This window comes from Gopherus evgoodei, chromosome 8 (genome assembly GCF_007399415.2).
Source record: "Gopherus evgoodei ecotype Sinaloan lineage chromosome 8, rGopEvg1_v1.p, whole genome shotgun sequence".
Taxonomy (NCBI): Eukaryota; Metazoa; Chordata; order Testudines; family Testudinidae; genus Gopherus; species Gopherus evgoodei.
Genome location: NC_044329.1, coordinates 79351881 through 79374905, shown reverse-complemented (window position 1 = coordinate 79374905; position 23025 = coordinate 79351881). Strand labels below are relative to the sequence as shown.

The 23025-nt window shown below is 46.1% G+C and overlaps 1 protein-coding gene across 1 annotated transcript; it reads left to right on the top strand.

Moving 5' to 3' along the window:
- Positions 1-4526: 4526 nt before the first annotated feature.
- Positions 4527-22934, top strand: C8H1orf146 (chromosome 8 C1orf146 homolog). Its single transcript, XM_030574160.1, has 5 exons — positions 4527-4901; positions 6485-6578; positions 8320-8488; positions 19892-19970; positions 22343-22934. Exons 1-5 carry the CDS (start codon positions 4818-4820, stop codon positions 22460-22462), a joined length of 546 nt encoding a protein of 181 aa, XP_030430020.1. The 5' UTR covers positions 4527-4817; the 3' UTR covers positions 22463-22934.
- Positions 22935-23025: the final 91 nt, after the last annotated feature.

Sequence of the window (23025 nt, the reverse complement as noted above, 5' to 3'; positions counted from 1 at the left end):
ATGCTAAACATTCCTAGCAATATTCCACAAACAAAGGAAGTTACAAGTAAGCAGCTAATCTTTATTCCTCTACTTACCTGCTAACATTTGTACCTTGTGATCTATTGGGGATCCCCATCCCCAGAAGGTGATAACTCATAATTCACATCTGTGTTCAAACCAAGTTCCAAAATCTGAGTTCAGGGAAGCTCTTGTTACAAATTTGGTAGATTCACTTCAACAAAAAGAAATCACTGCTACGCACCCTGAATATAGCACCAGTACTTGAATTAAATGGTACCTTTTATTTAGATTTATACTAACTTCAGAACAAGGGCACACAAAGTCTAAACCAGTACTATGTCAATATATAAACGACCAGCTAGATTCTCAATCTGGGTCATAAAGTTCCCTTCATTATTCCATAAACACACTTAAAATATATATTTAGCAATCAAGATAGGGAAAGACATGCAGACTCTGTGTATAGTGTCCATGGGTGTGTCACAAGATATTGCCTAGCATTCTATTGGTACCATCATATGCAGCCAGAAGAGCACTGGAGCTATCGCCATGCACAGGGGTAGGAAGTCTAATTTTATTCCCCTTATTTTACTCCCTGTAAAATATAAAGTTTTAAAAATATTTTAATATCTTCAGTATTAAAAAAAATATGGACTTGACTTACTCCCTAAGGCAGACTGCAGGCTCCAATCCCCTTCAACATTAGCTGGGGCATCTAACTGAACAGAAAGAAGCCGGCACTCCAAGATGACTGCTTATTGCCTGGAATAGAAGGGGAGAAATGGCTAAGGTGCTGAATGCCTCTCTATGCTGGGTTATTTCATCTGGCCTATTCAGCACAGAGCTATTTTTTTTTCAAATGTGCAGTTCATCTTTCATTAATTTGAAATTATTCTGCACAGAGTCTGAGCAGTCTATGTTGCAGTAAAAAATGTACAGGTGTCCTTACACAAATGAGTGTACACATTCATTTATTATCCATAGGCAGGGGCTGGGCCCAATAATACTAGTTTGTTGTTCCTATCTTTATTGGCCTCTGGCTCCGCCCTCTGCAAAGCACTGATATACATCCTATAGTCACAACAAAGGATGTACCAGCATTCTCAGGCTGCTTCTCTCTGCAGGCAAGATGCTGCCCTATGCTTTAACATTAAAGGCTCATAGAGAGAGAAAATATTTGGAACGTGCCATCACAGCAGTAACAGCAAGGGTTGGTGGTTGTAATTTTTTTCTTTGTTTTCCCTGATCTGGATGTAAGCAGAGTCAGGATAAGCTCTACACTGACATCTGGTGGAAAGAAGTTCAGAGAGTGTATTTGCATAGGTACGCCCACCCTATCCCAGACTCCCAAGCTGTGGGATTGCTTGGTGACAAATTGCTCACCCTCAGTTGGGTGGTACTAGCTAGACATGGGTTCCAAAACCCAGAGAATTGAGAGAGGGTGGGGACAGGTATCTGTGCCTGGTGGTGCAGTCTCCTTGTGGAGCTAGAAGCACCAGTTGCACCTCCTCCTGCTCTCTCCACTGTGGAATGTCAGAGTTGATTTTTTATTTCCTTAAGAATCCAGATACAGGTTACTGAGCTGAAATCACTTTGGGCTAATGGTGCACTAGCACTGGGGCTCCCCTACTATGAGCTGGAATCACTAAGAGCTGAAAATCACTAAAAAGCTAAAATCACTGAGCTGAGAGCACTGAGTACAGTGCTAACTAGTGGGGAGCCCAAAGCTATACTGTGGAACAGAGCTGTTGGCGGAGTGGAGCAGTTTGTGGGGACGGCTGGAGCGGATCACGGGACAGCTGGTGGCAGCGGAGTGGCTGGCAGAGCGGAGTAGCTGTGAGACGGGTGGAGCGGCCCACAGAGCGAGCGGAGCTGAGCAGTTTGCAGGGACAACTGGAGCAGCTCACAGGGCAGCTGGCGGAGCAGTTTCTGAGACTGGCTGGAGGAGCAGAGTGGAGCGGCTGGTAAAGCGCAGCAGTTCGTGGAGAAGGCGGGAGCAGAACCCACGGAGAGGCAGGGCAGTTGGCCCCGGACCACGTAAGGTGCCCTTCTACCAGGTTGGGGGGGGGAGAGACCTCTGCAGATAGACTCTCGAACTTTGGGGCTGCACTGACCCAGGACAGAGACTTTTGGGGACTGTGGGTGATTTGGGGGTTGCTGGACTCAAGAGCCCAGGAAAGAGGACACAGCTCAATTTCCTGGGGTGGGTCTTGGCTCACGGTTTGGTCTATGAACTCTAGTAGAGGTGTTTTTCCCAATTTAGTGTTTGTTGTTTATCTCATGTATTAAATCTTTTCTGCTACACCAAGACTCTGCTTGCGAGAGGGGAAGCATTGCCTCTTTGAGGCGCCTAGGGGTGTGTGTAAGATTTTCCCAGGTCACTGGGTGAGGGCTCGAGCTGGTTTAGAATTGGGTTATTGAAACGGAACCCCTGGATACTGAACCCGGCCCTTGTTGCTGCCAACTCAGAGGGGCAGAAGGGTTACACGGAGAAAAGTTAAATTATTTTTTAATGTCATCATTTTGTCCATTTTAATGCTTTGTATTTTTGAAGGCTCCTCTATGTCTCTGCCTGCAATCAGCAATTCTTCGTATCTCTCAAGCAGCTCATGGATTCATACCTGTTTGGCCACAGGCTTTCAGACTGAGACTTGGGTTTATAGAGAAATTATTAGAGTGGCTTCCAAAGTCTCAGGATTTCCAGTGGTGCCTCACCCAGGGCCGCAGGCCCCTCCGTCAGAAAACAATGTTGAACAGAAGAGACAGGAGTAGAGTCCAGACAGAGTGCAGAGAAACAGTTGTGTTCTTGAGCTCCACCGTTTTCCCGTTTCACATACAGGCAGAGATTATCTTCCTAGTGAAAAAATAATTGCAGTTTATTTGCTTTTTTTTCTTTTGAACTTCCCGAATCACAGAGGGACATTGGGTTTGAATTGGCGCATGTCATCTGAGAGGAAAGTCTCAAGTTACTCCATGACTTGGTCCAGGGGCCAGTGGCTGTGGTACCAAAAGGAGGGAGAAGCCCTCAAACACAGGCCCAAAGTCTGCCTGCTACATTTTCACTTGCTTCAGTAGTAGCCACGAAGCCGGGCCTTTCAAAAGGGCAGAATTAGTTAGGTCATAACCTAAGGGGCTAGAAGGCTCAAAATTCCAGTTAATCCCTTTCTTCCTCTGCCTCCCCTTGGCAGACCCGTGAGCTAGCTCTTGCTCAGACAGTGGGCCCACAGCACCGACTCATCTGACACCTCTGCGCATGGAGTGCCAGCCAATCCTGAGCTGCCTTAGACACCCAAGTTCCGCCTTCCAAGTGCCTTCTGACAAGCACAGTGTTGGGGGGGAGGGGTGGCTAGGAGGCCTCACAGGGGGCTGTGGTCTATGCCTTGTTGTGTTCTTTAAAATAGAAGACGTGAGGGTGGCCTCTAACTGGGAAAGGTAGAAACATCCCCAAAGGTAGCCTGATACCAGGCCTCATATGGGACCGGGTTGAGCTTACCCACAGCTTTAAAAAGCAGGCCTCACAACCCTCCTGTGAGGTAGGGCAACAGCCTCATCCCCTTTTCACAGGTGGAAGCTGAGGCACAGAGCAGTTCAGTGACTGGCAAAAGTATCATAGCAGATTGATGGCAGAGCTAGGCTGGAGGATTCAGGGCTTCCTGATGTGGCTACCTAAGCCCCTCAGCCTCCTCCCAGCTGTGTAAAGTTACCCCAGGTGAAAAGGGCATGGTCTATTAAATGTGGCAGACCTAGACATAGCTTTCAAAAATACAAATATGAACAAGAAGGGCGATGGGTCAGCTCAGAAGCTTAGTGAGATGCACTGTGCCATGCGGGAGACCTGAGGTTTCACCTTCAAAAGCACCTATGTGAAAATGGCCCAAAATGGCAATGCTGCCTTTTGAAAATGGGATTTCATCCCCAAAGAATGTAGACACTTTTGAAAAATTTATCCACTGAATCATTTCATGATGGTCTCATTCCCTGTTGTGTCATGTGAAGGAAGCATACTTAGCCCTGCTACACTCCCTGCTGTGTAATTATTTTATAAAACATCAGGAAATCCTAAATTCTAAGCCAGGCTCTGCCAGCATTTCACCGGGACTTTTGCCAAGTCAGTGAACCTTTCCATAGGTTTTGGAAGGAAACTGGCTTGTTAGAAATACTGCTGACATGTTCCAAAGCAGAGTTCTCTTTAGTCTTTCTCACCTCAGCCATTTGAATGGTGGAACAGTTGTAACAAGAAGACTGTTACAGATACAACAGATTCCTTTAGGAACAATATTTACAGTGTTTATTAACAAGCAAACTTGGGCAGATACAGAATATTTATATGACTTGTAAGAACATTTCTCCAAAACAGTAATACACTAATATGAACTGATTTAAAAAAAAATTGTTAGTTCAAAGCTACCACATTAGATTTTGGATTGTGAAATCTTTGGGCAGGTGGCTCTGCCACAGACTTTATACATGACCTTGGGCAAGTCAGATGATCTCTCTGTGCTTCAGCTCCCAATAATCTGCTTGTAGCTCTTTCTCCCGCCCATGGTCTGCCCTGTGGATTTAGAGTGTAAGATCTTCAGAGCTGGAATTATCTCTTACCCTGTGTTTGTAAAATGCCCAGGCACTGTGGCCCTGATTTCAGTTGGGGTCTTTATGCACCTCGGGTGCCTTGACCAAGCACCATTAATGAGTGTCCTTCGTTACAGCTGTGCTCTCTTCAGTTGGTGGTTGACATTTCTCTTCTCTCTCTCTGTTGCTAGTTTTCTTTAAGCTTTTTGGAAAGTTTTACCAGAGATTTCATTGCAGAAGTATTAATGACCCCTGTGACAATGGCAGAAAGTGGTGGACAGGAAAAGGCAAGATGGATCACAACAGTTATCATGAGTTCAGCTCTCCAGGTATTGTATACCAGTTATTGGTGAACTGCATAGGCACCGGCTTCGTGGATGCTCTGAGGCTGGAGCACCCACTCCCCACAGCACCCCCCACCCTCTGGCAGCCACGCCAATCAGTGCCTCCCCCTGCTGTCCAGTGCCTCCCACCTGCCATGATCTGCTCAGGAAGCGCTGGTAGGAGAGAAGTAGAGTGACCAGATGTCCCGATTTTATACAGACAGTCCCAATATTCAGGGCTTTTTCTGATATAGGCGCCTATTACCCCCCACACTCTGTCCCGATGGGGGCACAACGAAGTGAGAAGAGGCCAAGTGGGGGAGAACAGGGGCAGAGTAAGGGTAGGAGGAGGTGGGGTGGGAGTGCGGCTTTGGGGGAACAGGTGTAGCATCCCCCTCAAGTCAACTGCAGCAACTGATTCATTAATATTGAACCAACTGTCAAGTATTTCCAAGATTTTATAACAGGAAAATATTTTATGCAATGCTAAAGTATATAACAGATATAGGAAAATGTGTGTCACTTACCTGGTAAACCTGCTGCTACCACAGATCTACCTTTTTCTTCATGTTTTTTTCTTATGCCATTTCCCTTGTTTCATATCAGTTTATTATTCCTGCCACTTGCTGTTGTGAGTTAAATGTTTTCCTAACCCATGTCTTTCTTTTTATATTGCACTGATACTATTATATGGATTTTTTTTCAGCTGATCAATGTAAGTCATTCCAGCAAGGATGCTGTCTTGTAGATTCCCCTCTGAAGACTTTATCTCTTCCATTATACAGTATTAATACTTTGGATAGATTACAGTAATAACTTAAGAAATTCAAATATGAGTGCACAATTTTTGGTTTAAAATTCAGACTCTTGAGGAGACTGAAGTCTGATTTGAGTGTGTTAAAATCACAGTCCAGAATGTGTGCGATTGTTTGAGATTTTTTTTCTAGAACACTAGAAAATTCAACCTGCAGGCTGAAAAATATGTACAAGTCCACCCCATTCTTCAGATGACATTGTTGCATAGTGTTGTCATCTTGCTTTCCTAAGCAGTTTGTATTCTGCCATGAAGCTCCCGTGGTAAGGATGTTGTCCAGAGCAGTTTTTTCTGATCTGTCCTTCAAGTCAAATGTTAACATCCATATTGATTCATTTAAACTAGCCTACGTAATTGCAGGCAGGCAAACATCTAGTGTGAACATTACTACTGTCTGCAAATCTTCCTTCTGTGCATCACTTTTTAAAAACAAAGATTTGACTGTAAAATGTTGTTTGTGAAGTTTCCTTGTGTATTATGCAAGTATTTCCTGTAACAAAATGAATGTAGACAGGCTGGAAGAGGTAAAAAACATTAGAAGATTGTCACCCCATTATTTCACACCTAAATCATTGTTGCAGCTATGCAAATATTTCATATTCTCATCAATTACGCAAAAGTTAAATTAAAATGTTTAAAGTCATTACTGCTACTAGAGTAAAAATATTTTCTAAACTAAGGTAGTAAAGACCTTTTTAATAGTCAGACTCTGTTTTAAGAGTCCAGTTGATATGATTGGAAGCATGTTTTAAATACATTTTTTACATTTATTTAGAGTCATGAAATTTCAGAATCTCTACAGAGTCAACACCACAGAGTTCGATATTCAGATTCGGTGGAAAATGGATCCATGATTTTTTCTCTTTCTGGTACAGTAAATTGAATTGCAGTACATATTTCTTAAAGAACTCACCAGAAATTCTAATGGGGTATAGGAGCAGATCCTCTTGCAGTAGCACAGAGCAGACCTAAGAAACTATATAAAAACTGCCTTGCAGAAATGTCAGACAGTTTGGAATGGTGGATGTGAAAGTGCCAAGGTATTTTCTTTTTCAAGAGGCCATTACAAAAGAGTGGAAGTGAGGAGAGGAGGTGTTGTGAATAGAAATCAGATACTAGTTACTACATTAAAGTGCAGTTGTACTCTGAAAAGTGACTATATAAAATGCCATCTTACTTGACAGAACAGCTCCTTATGTGTACCTAATGATTTTTGTGATTTTTTTTTAAAATCTGCTGTTATTTAATCTTATTAGCTTTACTTAAGCCATTCATCTAAGAGTGACTGAGTTGGATTCTATTCCTTCTGTGCATTAATCAAATTGCTTACTGAATCCCAGTCACACCTGAGTGAATCTAGCTGAGACAATATCACTGCACAAGTATCACTGAAGTGTAATTCAACCAGCAGAACTTTTACTACTGGTGACTTGACCTTAATCTTCTAAGTCAAATTTGCTGAGCTAGCAGTTATAAAAAAAAATTCTCTGTAAAATGAGCCAATTTGACCAGGAAATCACTGAGGCAACAAACATGAAACCCCACTTTACTATTTCTACAGTTGCTTTTCAGAATAGAACAGCACTTTAAACCACTAAAGTGACATTTAGGCAAAATAGCTCTGCTTATTCAGAATCTGAAGCCTTTGCCATCAACATTGCATGGGGCATGGATAAGTTTCCACCACACCCGTCTAACCTGAGCTGCTCTTTCCATGTCCTGCATGTTGCTAAGGGCTGGTCTACACTATGGGGGAAAAATCAATCTTAGATACGCAACTTCAGCTGAAGTCGAAGTATCTAAGATCAAATTGCTCACCATCCTCACGGCACGGGATCGATGTCCGTGGCTCCCCGTCGATTCTGTAGCTCCGTTCAAGTTGGTGGAGTTACGGAATCGATATAAGCGCGTTCGGGGATCAATATATCACGTCTAGATGAGACGCGATATATCGATCCCCGAGCAATCGATTGCTACCCACCGATACGGCGGGTAGTGAAGACGTACCCTAAGTCTCACAAGTTTCCCTGTCTGAGGACTGTTTGACAAAGGGATTCTTTCAGTTGGCCCCTTTTGCGTGTTCCTTCAGGTGCCCAATGGCACATCTGCCATTGCAGATGCTCCTTGTTCTTAAGCTGTTCCCCACATATTACTAGCTTCTTTCCTGCATAACTTTAGAGATAAAGGTTTGTTGAAGTCGCACTAATCTTGGCAATTGTTATAAATTAATCCCATTAAATACCTAGAATTTGTCTGTATCGTTCGTGGATTTCAAGATTTCCCATCCATATGTTGATATGGAAATAACATTTAAGTTGAAAACTTATAGTTTGGTCTTAAATTGTAGATTTTCAATGACCAAATCTTAAGCTGGTGATTGCAGCTGCTGCTGTTCAATTTGTGACATTATTTCCTTCTGGCCATCCCCATTGGCTTGCACATTACTGCCAAGGTATGTGAATTGACTCACATTTTATATTCCTTTGCCTTCTAAAGTAATGCTTGAGTTAGGAGTTCTGCTTATTGATGACTTGGTAGTTAGAAGACTAAATCTCATTACTAGCTTGAACTAACAAACTGAGTTTACATTGTAATCAATTTCTTCTCTAGGCATTGCATTTCTATTGGCAGACACACAAGACTTATTTAAGACAGGAGGAGAACTGTTTTTAGGCAGAACTGAGAAGTTCATAAACATTCATCGGAATAGTTTTTTGCTTTTGTCAGCTGCCTTGCATGGACCGAAAGAATGGGATTTAATGTTCAGAATTCAGAAAAGGTATGTCTTTAATTGGATCAGTATTTTTATTACTAAAGAATAATGAGATGTAATATTAATATTTGCACAAAGGTCCTATATACAGATTTTTGAAGGTCCTGCCAAGCTGGACACTTGCCAGACTGCTGTGAGGTGATCCAGTGGCTGAATCCTCAGGTGTTTTGAGCCTCCAGAGTCTCAACAGAGCCAAGGCACTGTCTCTGTCTTGGGGTTCCTAGACACATGCTCAGGGTTCAGAGCCTCTGTCTAGTATCCCCCTCCTGAGAGCTGCAACCTCACAGCTCATTACCCAGTCCTTAGAAACAGTGCTAAGCAGGAGCCAATTTACCATGAAACAAGCTGTGCGGTGGCACAGGGCCCCCAGCAGGGGGTGGGGTGGGGTCCTCACAAAATGCAAGACAAATCTCATCTGACAACCTCCCCCTGAGTCCTGGCCAGTGGCGCAACAGGGCTCAGGCACGCAGGCTACCTGCATGCCGTGGCCAGTGGCCCACGCTGCTCCCTGAGGCAGCTGGCTGCTGGCATGACTCCGTGCACCCCTGGTGGAGAGGGAAGCGGCGCCATGCACCGCCCCTGCCAGCACATGGAGACCCGCTGCCACCCTCCCCGCAAAGGGACGCACAGAGACGTGCCAGCTGCAGAGCTAAGGCGGCTCCCTGCCTGCTCTGCCTCCTGCCCTCTGGACTGCGCTGCTCCTGGAAGCAGCAGCCCTGCGGCCCCGCGCGTGTGTCTCTATTTGTGCTGCCCCTGCCCTGAGCGCTAACTCCACAGCTCACATTGCCCAGGAACTGCAGCCAATGGGAGCTGCAAGGGCAGCACCTGAGGGCAGCAGCGCGTGGAGAGCTCCTGCTCCTGCCTCACACGGATGAGCCATGCCAAAGGGGTGTGTGCGTCAGTTGCTTTGGGAGCCGCACTGCCCAAGGTAAGCGCTGCCTCTCTGCCCTCCTCCAACACCCTAACCTCCTGCCCTAGCCCAAAGCTCACACTCAAACTTTCTCCCAGAGTCTGATCCCTCACCCCTCCCATACCCAAAGCCCCAGCCCAGAGCCCACACTCAAAACCCAAACTCCCTCCCAAAGCCCGACCCCTGCACCTCAACCAAGGTACCTCATTTTATTTTCATTTACTTTCCATTACTTATAATATAGGAGGAGGATGAAAGAAAAAAAGAATGAAAAATGGGTGGGGGGATAAGAGAATGTTCCAAGGGGGAGGAGCCAAAAATAAAGCTGCGCACTGGGACCCACTAACTCTAAATTTGCCATTGGTGCTAAGCCCTTAGACTTCCACCCAGAATTTAAATTCAGCCCATCCCAGAATTTTGGCTGTGTGGGTCTCCTGGGCCTACAGTGTAACATATAAAACACACAGACACTTTGCAAATGATTTTAACATCGTTGCTTTTTACCTAATCACATGAGAAATACTCACCTCTATACAAAAATAATAAACTGTTTCCTCACCACTCCAGAGCACTCTTTGGGCTGGGGTCAGAGTTGTCAGGGGCATCTAGAATCCTTCTGCTGCAATGCATGGCTTGCATTCTGAAATATGGACCTCTCTCTCACCTAGGCTAATCCATCCCCTTTCTCTTGCCTGTGTGTCTTCACCCACTATGGTTTTTAGAGGCTGCCCTCAACACTTTGGCTTCTTCATCCTGTATTTTGGATTTCCCACTCTCCAAATGCCAGACACACACACACCCAACACCCTCCCACCCAAAAAACAAACAAACAAAAAACTAGGGAGGGAAGCTGGAGAACTAGTTTCTCCTAGTATGCAGTAACTCCTTTGTTCTTCCCAAGAAAGACCTATTCAGATGCTGATAGTCCTTAACAATCCGCTCTTATTCTTGGTCTGGATACACAGACCTAGAGGCATTCCGTGATACAGCAATTTTACATAGTAACAACTTCATAATATCAACCAGAATTCATAAGTGCTACAGACAGATTTATCAAATTGTCTCACAGGTGAATTTGATTTTGCTCATCTAGTGGAAAATTAGCCAGAGGCTAATGTTTGTAACATTGGCTTGTCTTATTAATAGAGAATGTGCAAAACAATGCTATCAGAATTATTTTTACATGTTACAGTCAACCTGACAGCATGGGACACTCTTGAATGCATGACAAGTAACACTTTCTTCAGTCACTTCAGTGCTATGTAATATATTTAGTGATTCTTTTTTCTAAGTTTGTAACACTGACTGGAAAATTTTGCTATTTTTTTTAATTTCTAAAAAACCACAACTTTCCCCTGTAACAAGTCTTGTCTGCATAAAGAAATATTTAACAAATGTTTGTTCGCCAGTTTTAAAACTTACCCATAGTCACAAGGAGGGTCACAGGAGCCATAAGTATCTGAACAGCTGGCTATTTATTTGGATTAAACTTTTGAATTCTAAAGCATTCTCATCCCATGTCACCCTGATTCTTCACATTTAGGCCATGTCTACACTACCACTTACATTGGCTAAACTTATGTCACTCAGGGTGGGGAAAAAACACCCCCCTGAGCAACATAAGTTTTGCCAGCATAAGTGGTAGTATTCATAGCGCTATGTTGGTGAGACAGCCTCTTCTGCTGACATAGCTGCTGCTGCTTGTTGTGGGTGGTCTAATTATGTCAGCAGGAGAGCTCACTCCCTTCGGCATAGAGAGGCTACATAAGAGATCTTACGGCAGCACAGTTGTGTCGATGGGTACAGCTGTGCCGCTGTAAGGTCTCTAGTGTAGACATAGTCTCTAGAATATTTTAGCACTATTCTGGAAAGCAAAATCTGTGCAAGTGTTTCGAGAAATTTAGGTTTCTAAACCTTCTTGCCTCCATTTCACTGTTAAGTTCCAGCTTGAGTAAAAGATGGTTACTCACCTTTGTAACTGTTGTTCTTCGAGACGTGTTGCTCATATCCATTCGAGTTAGGTGTGCACGCGGTGCGTGCACATTCGTCGGAAACTTTTTACCCTAGCAACACTCGGCAGGTCGGCTGGGCGCCCCCTGGAGTGTCACCGCTATGGCACCAGATATATACCCCAGCCGACCTGGCCACCCTTCAGTTCCTTCTTGCCTGCTACTCCGACAGTGGGGAAGGAGGGTGGGTTTGGAATGGATATGAACAACACATCTTGAAGAACAACAGTTACAAAGGTGAGTAACCGTCTTTTCTTCTTCGAGTGATTGCTCATGTCCATTCCAGTTAGGTGATTCCCAAGCCTTACCTAGGCGGAGGGGTCGGAGTGAGATGTGGCAGCACGCAGAACCACTGCGCCAAAGGCTGCATCATCTCTAGACTGTTGGACCAGTACATAGTGCGAGGCAAAGATGTGGACCAATGACCAGGTCGCTGCGCGGCACATCTCCTGGATAGGCACATGGGCCAGGAAAGCGGCTGATGAAGCCTGAGCTCTGGTTGAATGCGCAGTGAGATGGCCTGAAGGGACATGAGCCAGGTCATAGCATGTGCGTATGCACGCCGTTACCCAAGAGGAGATCCTCTGGGAGGAGACCAGTAGACCTTTCATCCTCTCAGCGACTGCCACGAACAGCTGGGGGGATTTCCGGAAGGGCTTTGTCCGCTCGATATAAAAGGCAAGCGCCCTATGGACATCTAAGGAGTGCTGTTTCCGTCGCGAAGAGTGATGCTTCGGAAAGAAGACCGGGAGGAAGATGTCCTGGTTGGTATGGAAGGCCGACACCACCTTAGGGAGGAACGCAGGATGAGGTTGCAGCTGTACCTTGTCCTTGTGAAAGACAGTATACGGTGGGTCTACTGTAAGCGCCCGAAGTTCTGAAACCCTTCTGGCCGATGTAATGGCCACTAAGAAGACTGTCTTACACGACAGGTACGGGAGCAAGCAAGTCGCCAATGGCTCAAATGGTGGAAGCATAAGTCTGCTTAGGACCAAGTTGAGGTCCCAAGTGGGGGCAGGGCAGCGTACTGGGGGATAGAGGCGCTCCAGGCCCTTAAGGAACCTGGTGACTGAGGGGTGGGAAAACACGGAGTGGCCACTTTCTCCAGGATGGAACGTGGAGATAGCCGCCAAGTGCACCCTCAGAGAAGATATCGCCAGGCCCTGTTGCTTAAGCGACCAGAGATAGTCCAGAACTATGGGAATCGAGGCCTGAGAAGGAGTAACGTTCTGCGTTGTACAGCAGGAGGAGAAATGTTTTCAGTTGGCCAGGTATGTGGACCGAGTGGAAGGCTTTCTGCTACTAAGGAGAATATGCTGTACCGGAGCGGAACAGTGCAACTCTGATGTGTTCAGCCATGTAGGAGCCACGCCGTGAGGTGAAGGGCCTGCAGGTCCGGGTGGCGAAGACTGCCGTGGTCCTGCGTTATGAGGTCTGGAAGGAGAGGCAGGGTAACTGGGCTGGCCATGGACAGGTCAAGCAGGGTGGTGTACCAGTGCTGTCTGGGCCATGCTGGCGCAATCAGAATTAGGTGCGCTCTGTCCCTGTGGAGTTTTATTAGGACCTTGTGAACCAGAGGGAATGGTGGGAAGGCATAGAGCAGGTGGTGCCTCCATGACATGAGGAATGCGTCTGTGATCGACCCCGGTGAAAGAACCTGGAAGGAGCAGAACACTTGGCACTTCCTGTTCGTGCACAAGGCGAACAGGTCTATGCGGGGAAACCCCCACCTCTGGAAGATCGAATGAATAACATCTGGCCTTATCGACCATTCGTGGCAGAGGAAGGATCTGCTCAGCTGATCCGCCAGAGTGTTCCGAACCCCTGGAAGAAAGGACGCCACCAGGTCTATCGAGTGGGCTATGCAAAAGTCCCAGAGTCGAATGGTTTCTTGACACAGGGAAGAGGAGCGAGTCCCTCCCTGTTTGTTGATATAATACATGGCTGTTGTGTTGTCTGTAAACACTGAGACACAACGGCCGTGAAGATGTTGCTGGAAAGCCTGACACGTGAGGCGGACTGCTCTCAGCTCCTGGAGGTTTATGTGGAGCATCAGCTCCTGTGGTGTCCAAAGGCCCTGTGTGCGAAGGTGACCGAGGTGAGCCCCCCAACCAAGAGATGATGCATCTGTCGTCAGGGACAGCGAGGGCTGTGGTGGATGGAATGGTAGTCCTGCACACACCAGGGAGGGAGTTAGCCACCAGTCGAGGGAGCGTAAGGTGCTCGGGGGAACTGTCACCAAAACGTCTATAGGGTCCCTGCCCGGACAGTAGACCGAATTGAGCCACGTCTGGAGGGGCCGCAGGCAGAGCCTGGCATATTTGGTCACAAAAGTACATGTGGCCATGCGGCCTAGTAGACTGAGACACATGCGAGCTGAGGTGGTTGGGGAGGTCTGCAGGCCTTGAATGATAGTCACGATTGCCTGGAAACGTGGCTGGGGGAGGTAGGCCTATCATAACTCTAGTCCCAGATTTGGACCTTAGTGTCCAAAATATGGGGGTTAGCATGAAAACCTCCAAGCTTAGTTACCAGCTTGGACCTGGTACTTGCTGCCACCACCCAAAAAATTAGAGTGTTTTGGGGCACTCTTGTCCCCCTGAAAAACCTTCCCTGGGGACCCCAAGACCCAAATCCCTTGAGTCTCATAACAAAGGGAAATAATCCTTTTTCCCTTCCCCCCTCCAGGTGCTCCTGGAGAGATACACAGACACAAGCTCTGTGAATCCAAACAGAGTGACTCCCCCTCTCTGTTCCCAGTCCTGGAAACAAAAGCACTTTCCTCTTCACCCAGAGGGAATGCAAAATCAGGCTAGCAAATCCAACACACACAGATCTCCCCCTGATTTCTTCCTCCCACCAATTCCCTGGTGAGTACAGACTCAATTTCCCTGAAATTTCCCAGTAAAGAAAACTTTAACAGGTTTTAAAAAGAAAGCTTTATATAAAAAAAAAAGAAAAATACATACAAATGGTCTCTCTGTATTAAGGTGACACATACAGGGTTAATTGCTTAAAAGAAATATTGAATAAACAGCCTTATTCAAAAAGAATATAAATCAAAGCACTCCAGCACTTATATTCATGCAAATACCAAAGAAAAGAAACCATATAACTTACTATCTGATCTCTTTGTCCTTACACTTAGAAACAGAAGATTAGAAAGCAGAAACTACTTCTCCAAAGCTCAGAGAAAGCAGGCAGACAGACAAAAGACTCAGACACAAACTTCCCTCCACCCAGAGTTGAAAAAAATCCGGTTTCCTGATTGGTCCTCTGGTCAGGTGCTTCAGGTGAAAGAGACATTAACCCTTAGCTATCTGTTTATGACAAGGCCCTGGCTCGAGTGAAGTCTAGGGTTGCCCCTATGAAGTCCAGCCTTTGTGTGGGGACCAGAGTGGACTTTTCCGCATTGAGGAGGAGCCCCAACCGGGAGAATAGGTCCGTGATTACGTCCACGTGTTGTTGGACCTGAGTCTGGGAGGTTCCCTTGATGAGCCAGTCGTCCAGATACGGAAATACATATATCTGCTGCCAGCGGAGGTAGGCGGTGACGACAGCCATGCACTTTGTAAACACCCTTGGGGCCGTGGAGAGGCCAAAGGGCAGGACAGTAAATTGGAAGTGCTGGTGATTGGCCACAAAGCGGAGATACCTCCTGTGCAGAGGGAAGATGGCGATGTGGAAGTATGCGTCCTTCATGTCGAGGGCAGCATACCAGTCTCCAGGATCCAAGGACGGGATAATAGTCCCCAGGGAGACCATGCGGAACTTCAACTTGACTAGAAACTTGTTGAGGCTTCGCAGATCTAGGATAGGCCTGAGGCCTCCCTTGGACTTGGGAATCAGAAAGTAGCGGGAGTAAAACCCCCTCCCCCTTCTCGTCTGATGATACCTCCTCTATAGCTCCTGCGGCGAGTAAGTGTAAGAGGACTTGCTCGTGAGAGGGTTCCCTGAAGAGGGACTGGGATGGGGGGTGGGAAGGCAGGGATGAAACAAATTGGAGGTGGTATCCTTGTTTCACCATCCGTAGGACCCAGATGTCTGAGGTCAATTGGGACCACGCCAGGAGGAAGTAGGAGAGGTGACTGTAGAAGGGAGAAGGATCCTGTCCTGAGACTGGTATGCTGTCCTCGTGCGTACCTTCAAAAGGTAGACTTAGGCCCCGGAGGTGCCTTTGTGGGGCCATTGTTTTGACCCCCTTGGGGCCTGGACTGGCGTCTACGGCCACCCCACCTGCGCCTTCTACTGAAGTCTTGCCTGTGCCGGGCATAAAGTACGGGCGGTGGGGTTGAGGCCGGAAGGGTCTACGTTGGGTCACAGGGGTATACATGCCAAACGAGCGCATGACGACCATGTTGTCTTTTAAACTCTGCAACCTGGGGTCAGTTTTCTCAGAGAACAAACCCTTGCCATCAAAGGGTAAGTCCTGGATGGTGTATTGGAACTCAGGTGGCAGGTTGGAGACCTGGAGCCAGGAGATATGCCTCATGGTGATACCTGAGGCTAGAGTTCTGACTGCCGAGTCGGCCGCATCGAGAGAAGCTTGGAGGGAGATTCTGGCCACCTTCTTCCAGGAATGCGGCAAATTCTTGGTGCAATCTGGGGATAGGACTTCTGTGAACCTACCCACCTCCGCCCAGGTGTTGTAGCTGTAACGGCTCAGGAGAGCCTGCTGATTGGCCACCCGGAGCTGCAGGACACCTGCCGAATACACCTTGCGGCCCAGTAGGTCCATCCGCCTAGCCTCCTTAGATTTGGGGGCTGGTGCCTGTTGGCCATGGCGTTCCCTTTCGTTGACCGATTGGCCAACTAATGAGGAGGGTGGACATACAGGTATTCGTACCCTCGAGAGGGTACCATGTATTTCCTCTCGACTCCCTTTGCCGTAGGGGGAATGGAGGCTGGGGACTGCCATAAGGTGTCGGCAGTGGCCTGGATGGTCTTAATGAAGGGCAGAGCCACCCTAGTGGGGGTATCCGCCGACAGGATGCTCACGACGGGATCCTCAACCTCCGGGACTTCCTCTACAGGGAGGTTAATGTTAAGCGCCACCCTTCTAAGGAGGTCCTGATGAGCTCTGAGGTCTATAGGCGGGGGCCCTGATGACGAGGTCCCTGCCACCGCCTCATCCGGAGAAGAAGAGGATGACACTCTAGGGATGAGAGGGTCCTGAATGGCCTCTTGCTCGTGGGTCGGCTCTAGCTCTAGTGGTACCGGGGAGCCTGGCAGATGGATCAGCTGCTCCTCTGTCCCAGCAGGAGGGGAACGGCTGATGGTGGCCTCAGGCGCCCGATGCTCTGAGGAAGCGCGGCGGGTCTGGGGCAAAGGAGCACCCTGGGCCTGGTGGTACACCCAGGGTGTCCAAAAGAACCACTATTGAGGTCCCGCGTCCTGAGACCGGACGTCTTGGAAGACCCTGGTAGGCACCTCCGTATCACGGTCCTGGTCATAGAAACTGTCCGCGTGGGAGGACACTGACGTCTGCCTGGATGGCCATGGAGGAGCAGAGAAACCTTGGGCTGAGGTTCCGACAGACCTCGCTCCCCTCCTTAGTGGGGACCGGTGCCGATATTCGTTGCAGTACCGTGATCAAGACCAGGACCTGCAACCAGAACGGTGCCGGGAGGTCGACCGGGATCTCGAGTCCCTGCGACGTGAGCGACTCCGGGAGGTATGGTGCCTGGGTCGGTGCCGGGAGCTAGAGCGGTGCCTCAAATAGCGAGGTGGGGAGCGTGAGTCCAACCGGTGCCGCGAGTCTGACCGGTGCCGGGACTGCGAGCGGCGTCGAGAGCGGGAGCGTCATCTTGACCGGGAACATCTGAGGGACCGCGATCTTGAGTGGTGCCGGTTCGCTGAGCCGACAGACGGTGGTCTGGTCAGGGTCAGCTTGCCCAGAGATTGGATTAGCCGCACCGGCGGAGCCGGGGGTAGGGGCAGCGCCACATCCGTGAGGGCGATCAGGTTTCTCACAGCCGAAAAAGCCTCTGGCATTGATGGCATGGTGAGCTCTACCGTGGTACACGCCGGGGAGCTATCAGGCGCCGGACTCAACGGCCCTCGCGGGACCGGAATCAATGGTGCCAATGTTGTCGGTGCTGCGGCGGGTATCGGCACTGGGCGGTCCGATCTAGGCACACTCTCTGGCTGCAGCATGGGCATCGCCAAGGCAGCAGGGGTCTTAGCCTTTTTCGGCCTCGGGGAAAGAGAGCGACGTGGAGTTGACTTCGGTGCCGATGGCAGCCGGTGCTGGGAGTCTTTAGGCATACCGGTGCGATCAGGTGCCGTGGGAGTGCCTCTGCTCGCCAACTGCCCTGCGCTCGGTGCCGAAGGTGGCGGTGTCAAGGCTGCTACCATAAGGAGCTGTTTTAGTCTGATGTCCCGCTCCTTTTTAGTTCGTGGCTTGAAAGCCTTGCAAATCGAGCACTTAGCAGTTAAGTGTGATTCCCCGAGGCACTTTAAACAGGAGTCGTTTGGGTCTCCTGTTGGCATCGGCCTGTGACAGGCCGAGCACGGTTTGAAACCCAATAAGCCGGGCATGAGCTGTGGTACTGGGTGCGGGGAAGGGGCTACTCCCCGAACCCCGCTAACTAGTAACAACTAATTATACTATTAACCTAATAACTTACAACTAAAACTATCTATCTATATACAAGAACGACAATTATATATACGACAACAACAAGAAAGACTACGAGCAGCTAGGGAAGGTGGAGGTCAGCTAAGCCGCACTCCACTGTTCCAAAGACCGACACAGGCGGTAAGAAGGAACTGAAGGGTGGCTGGGTCGGCTGGGGTATATATCTGGTGCCATAGCGGCGCCACTCCAGGGGGCGCCCAGCCGACCCGCCGAGTGTTGCTAGGGTAAAAAGTTTCCGATGAACGTGCATGCAGCGCGCGCACACCTAACTGGAATGGATATGAGTAATCACTCGAAGAAGAACTAAAACCTATAACAGACCCTGTTGTAAAGATGTCATTGGATGTACTACTTATCAGAAGTGGTGGCTTGAGAGGGACGAAATACTAAAGTCCCATTTATCCCTAGAATAGATATTGCAAACAGAAGCAGTGCAAATTTCCTGCCCCTTCATAAACTTTTGTGTGTTTAAAGTGAAATTTTTATCAGGATTATCCTCTTGTTTTGTGTATAACTGACAGGTATCTCGTTCTGTCTGGATAGTGTAGTAACAAGGTATGGGAGTTTAGATTTAAACCTATTCCTTTTGCTCAGTGTTTTCGGTCACCTGATTGTAATCTACCACCACCCTCAACAAATCCACTTGCCTACTCGCATTTTGAGAGTTAAAACTAATTCTGCAAATGGCATGGCAAAGCAGTGCTTACAGTCTCAATTCTTCCTGTGCACATAAATGCTGAAGGAGCTTGGTCTCAACCAAAGTGGAATAGGGCTTGGGGCTCTGTCACTAAGCATTCCAGAGAAAGAAGGGAGCTTCTCTCCTGTAACACCTCATAAAATACAGGAAGAAGAGGTGTCGGGGGGGGGTGAGAGAAGAGGAATGTAAAAATAGTGTCAACCCTCCATCTGCCTTTAAAAAAATAATAATAATAATCCCAAACTCTCTGCATGCACTGCGGGGGAGTGTAGGAAGTAGGATTGGAAAATTTCTTACTGATAATTTCCTTTCTGGTAGCAATGTCTCCCACAATTCTGGACATCTGGGCTGCTCCCCTCTCTACAGCTCACAGAGGCAGATCAGTGTTATGGTGCCACATGGTCTGCACACACACCCTGTGCTTCTGCTTGCTGCCAGATAAATTATTCCCAAGCTGTAAAATTTGCATTAATCATTAAAAAATGTTCCAGAGATAATGAAGTACTTATGCATATTAGGCCAAGGACAACAGTCATATGGTAACAATTGCACTTAATATCTGACCCTTGACTCATGACCTGTACCAGGATGGGTAGAATTGTGGGAGATGCTGCTATTGGTAAGAAATTTTCTTTTCTGCAGCCCAGCATCTCCTACAATTCTGGATGTCTGGGAAGTAGTGAGATGTAGCGATGGTTATGAAACAAAAGTTTGGTAGGAAAGAAGTGCAGAGGAGCAAGCAGGGAGATGCTACAGTGAAAGCTCAGGGACAGTTAACCCCCCCCCCCCCCCCGCGAGGTTAACTGACCCAAGGAGAAAGAGGAATGCTCCCCACTGCCCAAAAAACTGGGTAGAAAAGTTAAAATAGAAGTAGTAAGGGCAGGAGGCAAAGAAACTGCCACTGTCTGCTGCTGTGGAGGCAGAGAATCTGGCAGCAAGCAGGAGCAGAAGGGATATGGCCAGACCATGTGGTGCCAAAACACTGCCTCCATGAGATGCAGAGAGAGGACGGTAGCCAAGACATCCAGAATTGTGGGAAATGCTTGGATGGAGAAATATTGTTCTGATAATGTGAGAGGGGTTTTTCAGCCTTAAGCTGTAGTGTACTGTAAATATATATTTTAAATGTAATCATGGTTATTCTGATGTGCAGATTCCTGGGCAGTAATTTACGTGTAATTCCAGTTCATAACACTGCTGAAACAGTTAAACTCATGCTAACTATAGCAAAGGTAAGTTCTGTGGTATATATCAACAAATATTACCCATGAAAGTTTTTTTAAAAAAATACATTAATAAAGACAATGAATCACAAAATAAATTTTTTGTCCTTAACTGAGCTTGTAGCTTACTGTTACATTTATCAGAGTCCCAACAATACCTACTGTTCTAAGAATACAAGCCGAAGTCTGATGTTGTAGTTCAAATGTTTGTTTCAAACTATTATCAACAATAGCTTTAAAAGGTCTTATTAGCATCTATAAAGATGAATGACCGAGCTCTAGGGCCTAATTCTGCTCTCACTTGCCACTGTAAATCAGGAGTGATTCCATTCATTTATTAGCGTAAAACTAGCATGAAATCAAAATCAGGCTGTAAATATTGAAGGTCTTCTTAAAATAAATTATTAACCTAAAGACTATAGCAGCTTGTGGACATCAATCAATAACAGATTTACTTGTATAAATCTATTCAACTACAACAGAGTCATTTGTGTTCTTTATATCTGTGCAACTGCCACACATCCTACATGCTTTAGTAAACAAGAATTTTCTTTGAAAAGATTAATGCATATGCAGGAATTATTTAATGATTTTTCTACAGAAATGCTGAGTCAAGGTTAATTATAAGAGTATGAACAGCACTCCAATAATGTAACAAAAATAAAAGGAATAGCACAAACCAGATATTAGTTTGCATTTTATCCTTTTCATAAGTGGTCACTGTATAAAAAATTAGCATTTATCAAGTTACACTATTCTGGCATAAGATACTGCCATTATTTTCTATTCTAGAGTCTATAAAACAACTGTGGCATCTCATGTTGACATCTTAATAGTAGCCACTGTACGTCAGACCTCTAGCTTTTTGTGAAATCTGTTCTGCACCATATCCTAATTCAGCCTACTGCTGATCCTATACATTTGAAACTCTCCTGCTATTGATCTGCACTAATGTCCCAGTGACTTCAATGGGAGTTCCATGTAAGGGATATTAGCATGAGTCCCATATCTATTTATGGCCATTAAAATATAGTTCTAAATCTTAAGGCCAGAACCTGGCCCCTGCTGGGGTCAACTTGCACTAGTTTGCCAGTGCAAAGCAATCACAAGCCAGTTGAATAAGCTACCTCAAGATTTCCCCATCTGGGGAACCCCAGGTGGAGTACAACATGCATAATGACTGCCATTTCACTCTTCCCTGTCCCCAGTGCAGGAGGGGTGGCCAGGGAGCAACAATATTTAGCCTCTCTTTGGCAGCTGTAACAACCCCTTGTCATAATTACAAAGGGAAGGGAACAGCCCTCCTGTGTACAATGCTATAAAACCCCTCCTGGCCAGAGACACCAAAATCCTTTCACCTGTAAAGGGTGAAGAAGCTCAGGTAACCTGGCTGACACCTGACCCAAAGAACCAATAAAGGGACAAGATACTTTCAAATTTTGGTAGGGGGAAGGCTTTTGTTTGTGTGCTATTTGTTTTTGAACTTGTTCGCTCTTGGGACTAAGAGGGACCAAACATCAATCCATGCTCTCCAAATCTTTCTGAACCAGTCTCTCATATTTCAAACTTATAAATAACAGCCAAGCAAGGCGTGTTAGTTTTATCTTTATTTTCTCAACAGGTAAATGTTCTTTTTTGCTAAGAGGATTTACCTCTGTTTGCTGTAACTTTGAACCAAAGGCTAGAGGGGGTTCCTCTGGGCTCTATGAATCTGATTACCCTGTAAAGTTATTTTCCATCCTAATTTTACAGAGATGATTTTTACCTTTCTTTCTTTAATTAAAAGCCTTCTTTTTAAGAACCTGATTGATTTTTCCTTGTTTTAAGATCCAAGGAGATTGGATCTGGACTCACCAAGAATTGGTGGGGGAAAGGAGGGGGGATGGTTAAATTCTCCTTGTGTTAAGATCCAAGGGGTTGGATCGGTGTTCACCAGGAACTTGGTGAAGAAGTCTCTCAAGACTATCCCGGGAAGGGAGCTAGTATTTGGGAGTGGTGGCAGCAAAACCAGATCTAAGCTGGTAATTCAGTTTAGGAGTTCACATGCAGGTCCTCATATCTGTACTCTAAAGTCTAGAGTGGGGAAGGAACCTTGACACCCCTTGTGGGATGTTATTAGAATATGAACAAAGTAGTCTCACAGCTGCTTTAAGTTGTGCTTTAGGATCAACCTAGCACCCCAATGCAGCTTGCCCGGTTACCTTCGTTTCTCCCTCACCCCTAGATATCCAGTTTAGAGAATCTGGTCTCAGTCTCTTCATAATTTCCAGTTGTACTATATTAAGAGTAAATGATTCAGTATTTCCTTACCCAAACTATCTAATTCTCTTTTAATCAAAATATTTGTAAGTAGTGTCACATATTTCTTTTTTCCTTTTAAGATCACCTGCAAACCACACATAGACAACATTCGCGACAGAATGCTAATGGCAAAAGCCCAGATCGTAGACCAGAGTCCAGTTTGGAAAATGCTTCACAAGATCCAGTTGGATTGTAACTAACTTAGTACCAATTAGATTTATTCAAAACTTCTGGAGTTACATTTCTAAACAAAATACAAATGCTTTTCTTATCTGTTCAAAAAAATACAGCAACTGTACAAAAAGTGGTCAGTTCAAAAATATTTGTGTATATAATTAATGCATTAAATGAAAATTTACATAACATTTATTGTGATATTCAATGCTATATAGTGTGAGTTATACCAAATTTACCAACTTAGAGAAAAGTTAAGGGATTTTTTTTAAACCCTATATATGTTTTGTTTTTACAATTTGGGCAATTTAAATAAAACATCATTAAAAAACAAGTGCCTTACCTTCAGCTTGATTGCAAAGTGATGTTATTTTCCAAAACATTTAAACACCTCTTCGGGAGCTTCTTCATAGTTAGGGAGGATAAGAATAATCAAAATGATCCTAGAGTAGATTCCCCCAAGTTCCATATATTTTAGACCATATTATGCATTAACAACTTTTGCACTGAATTGCATTCTTGTTTCTCTTTACAAAACATATGCTTCCTGTCTTGTTTATGTATATTACCTTTCACTGTGGAAAGTTCT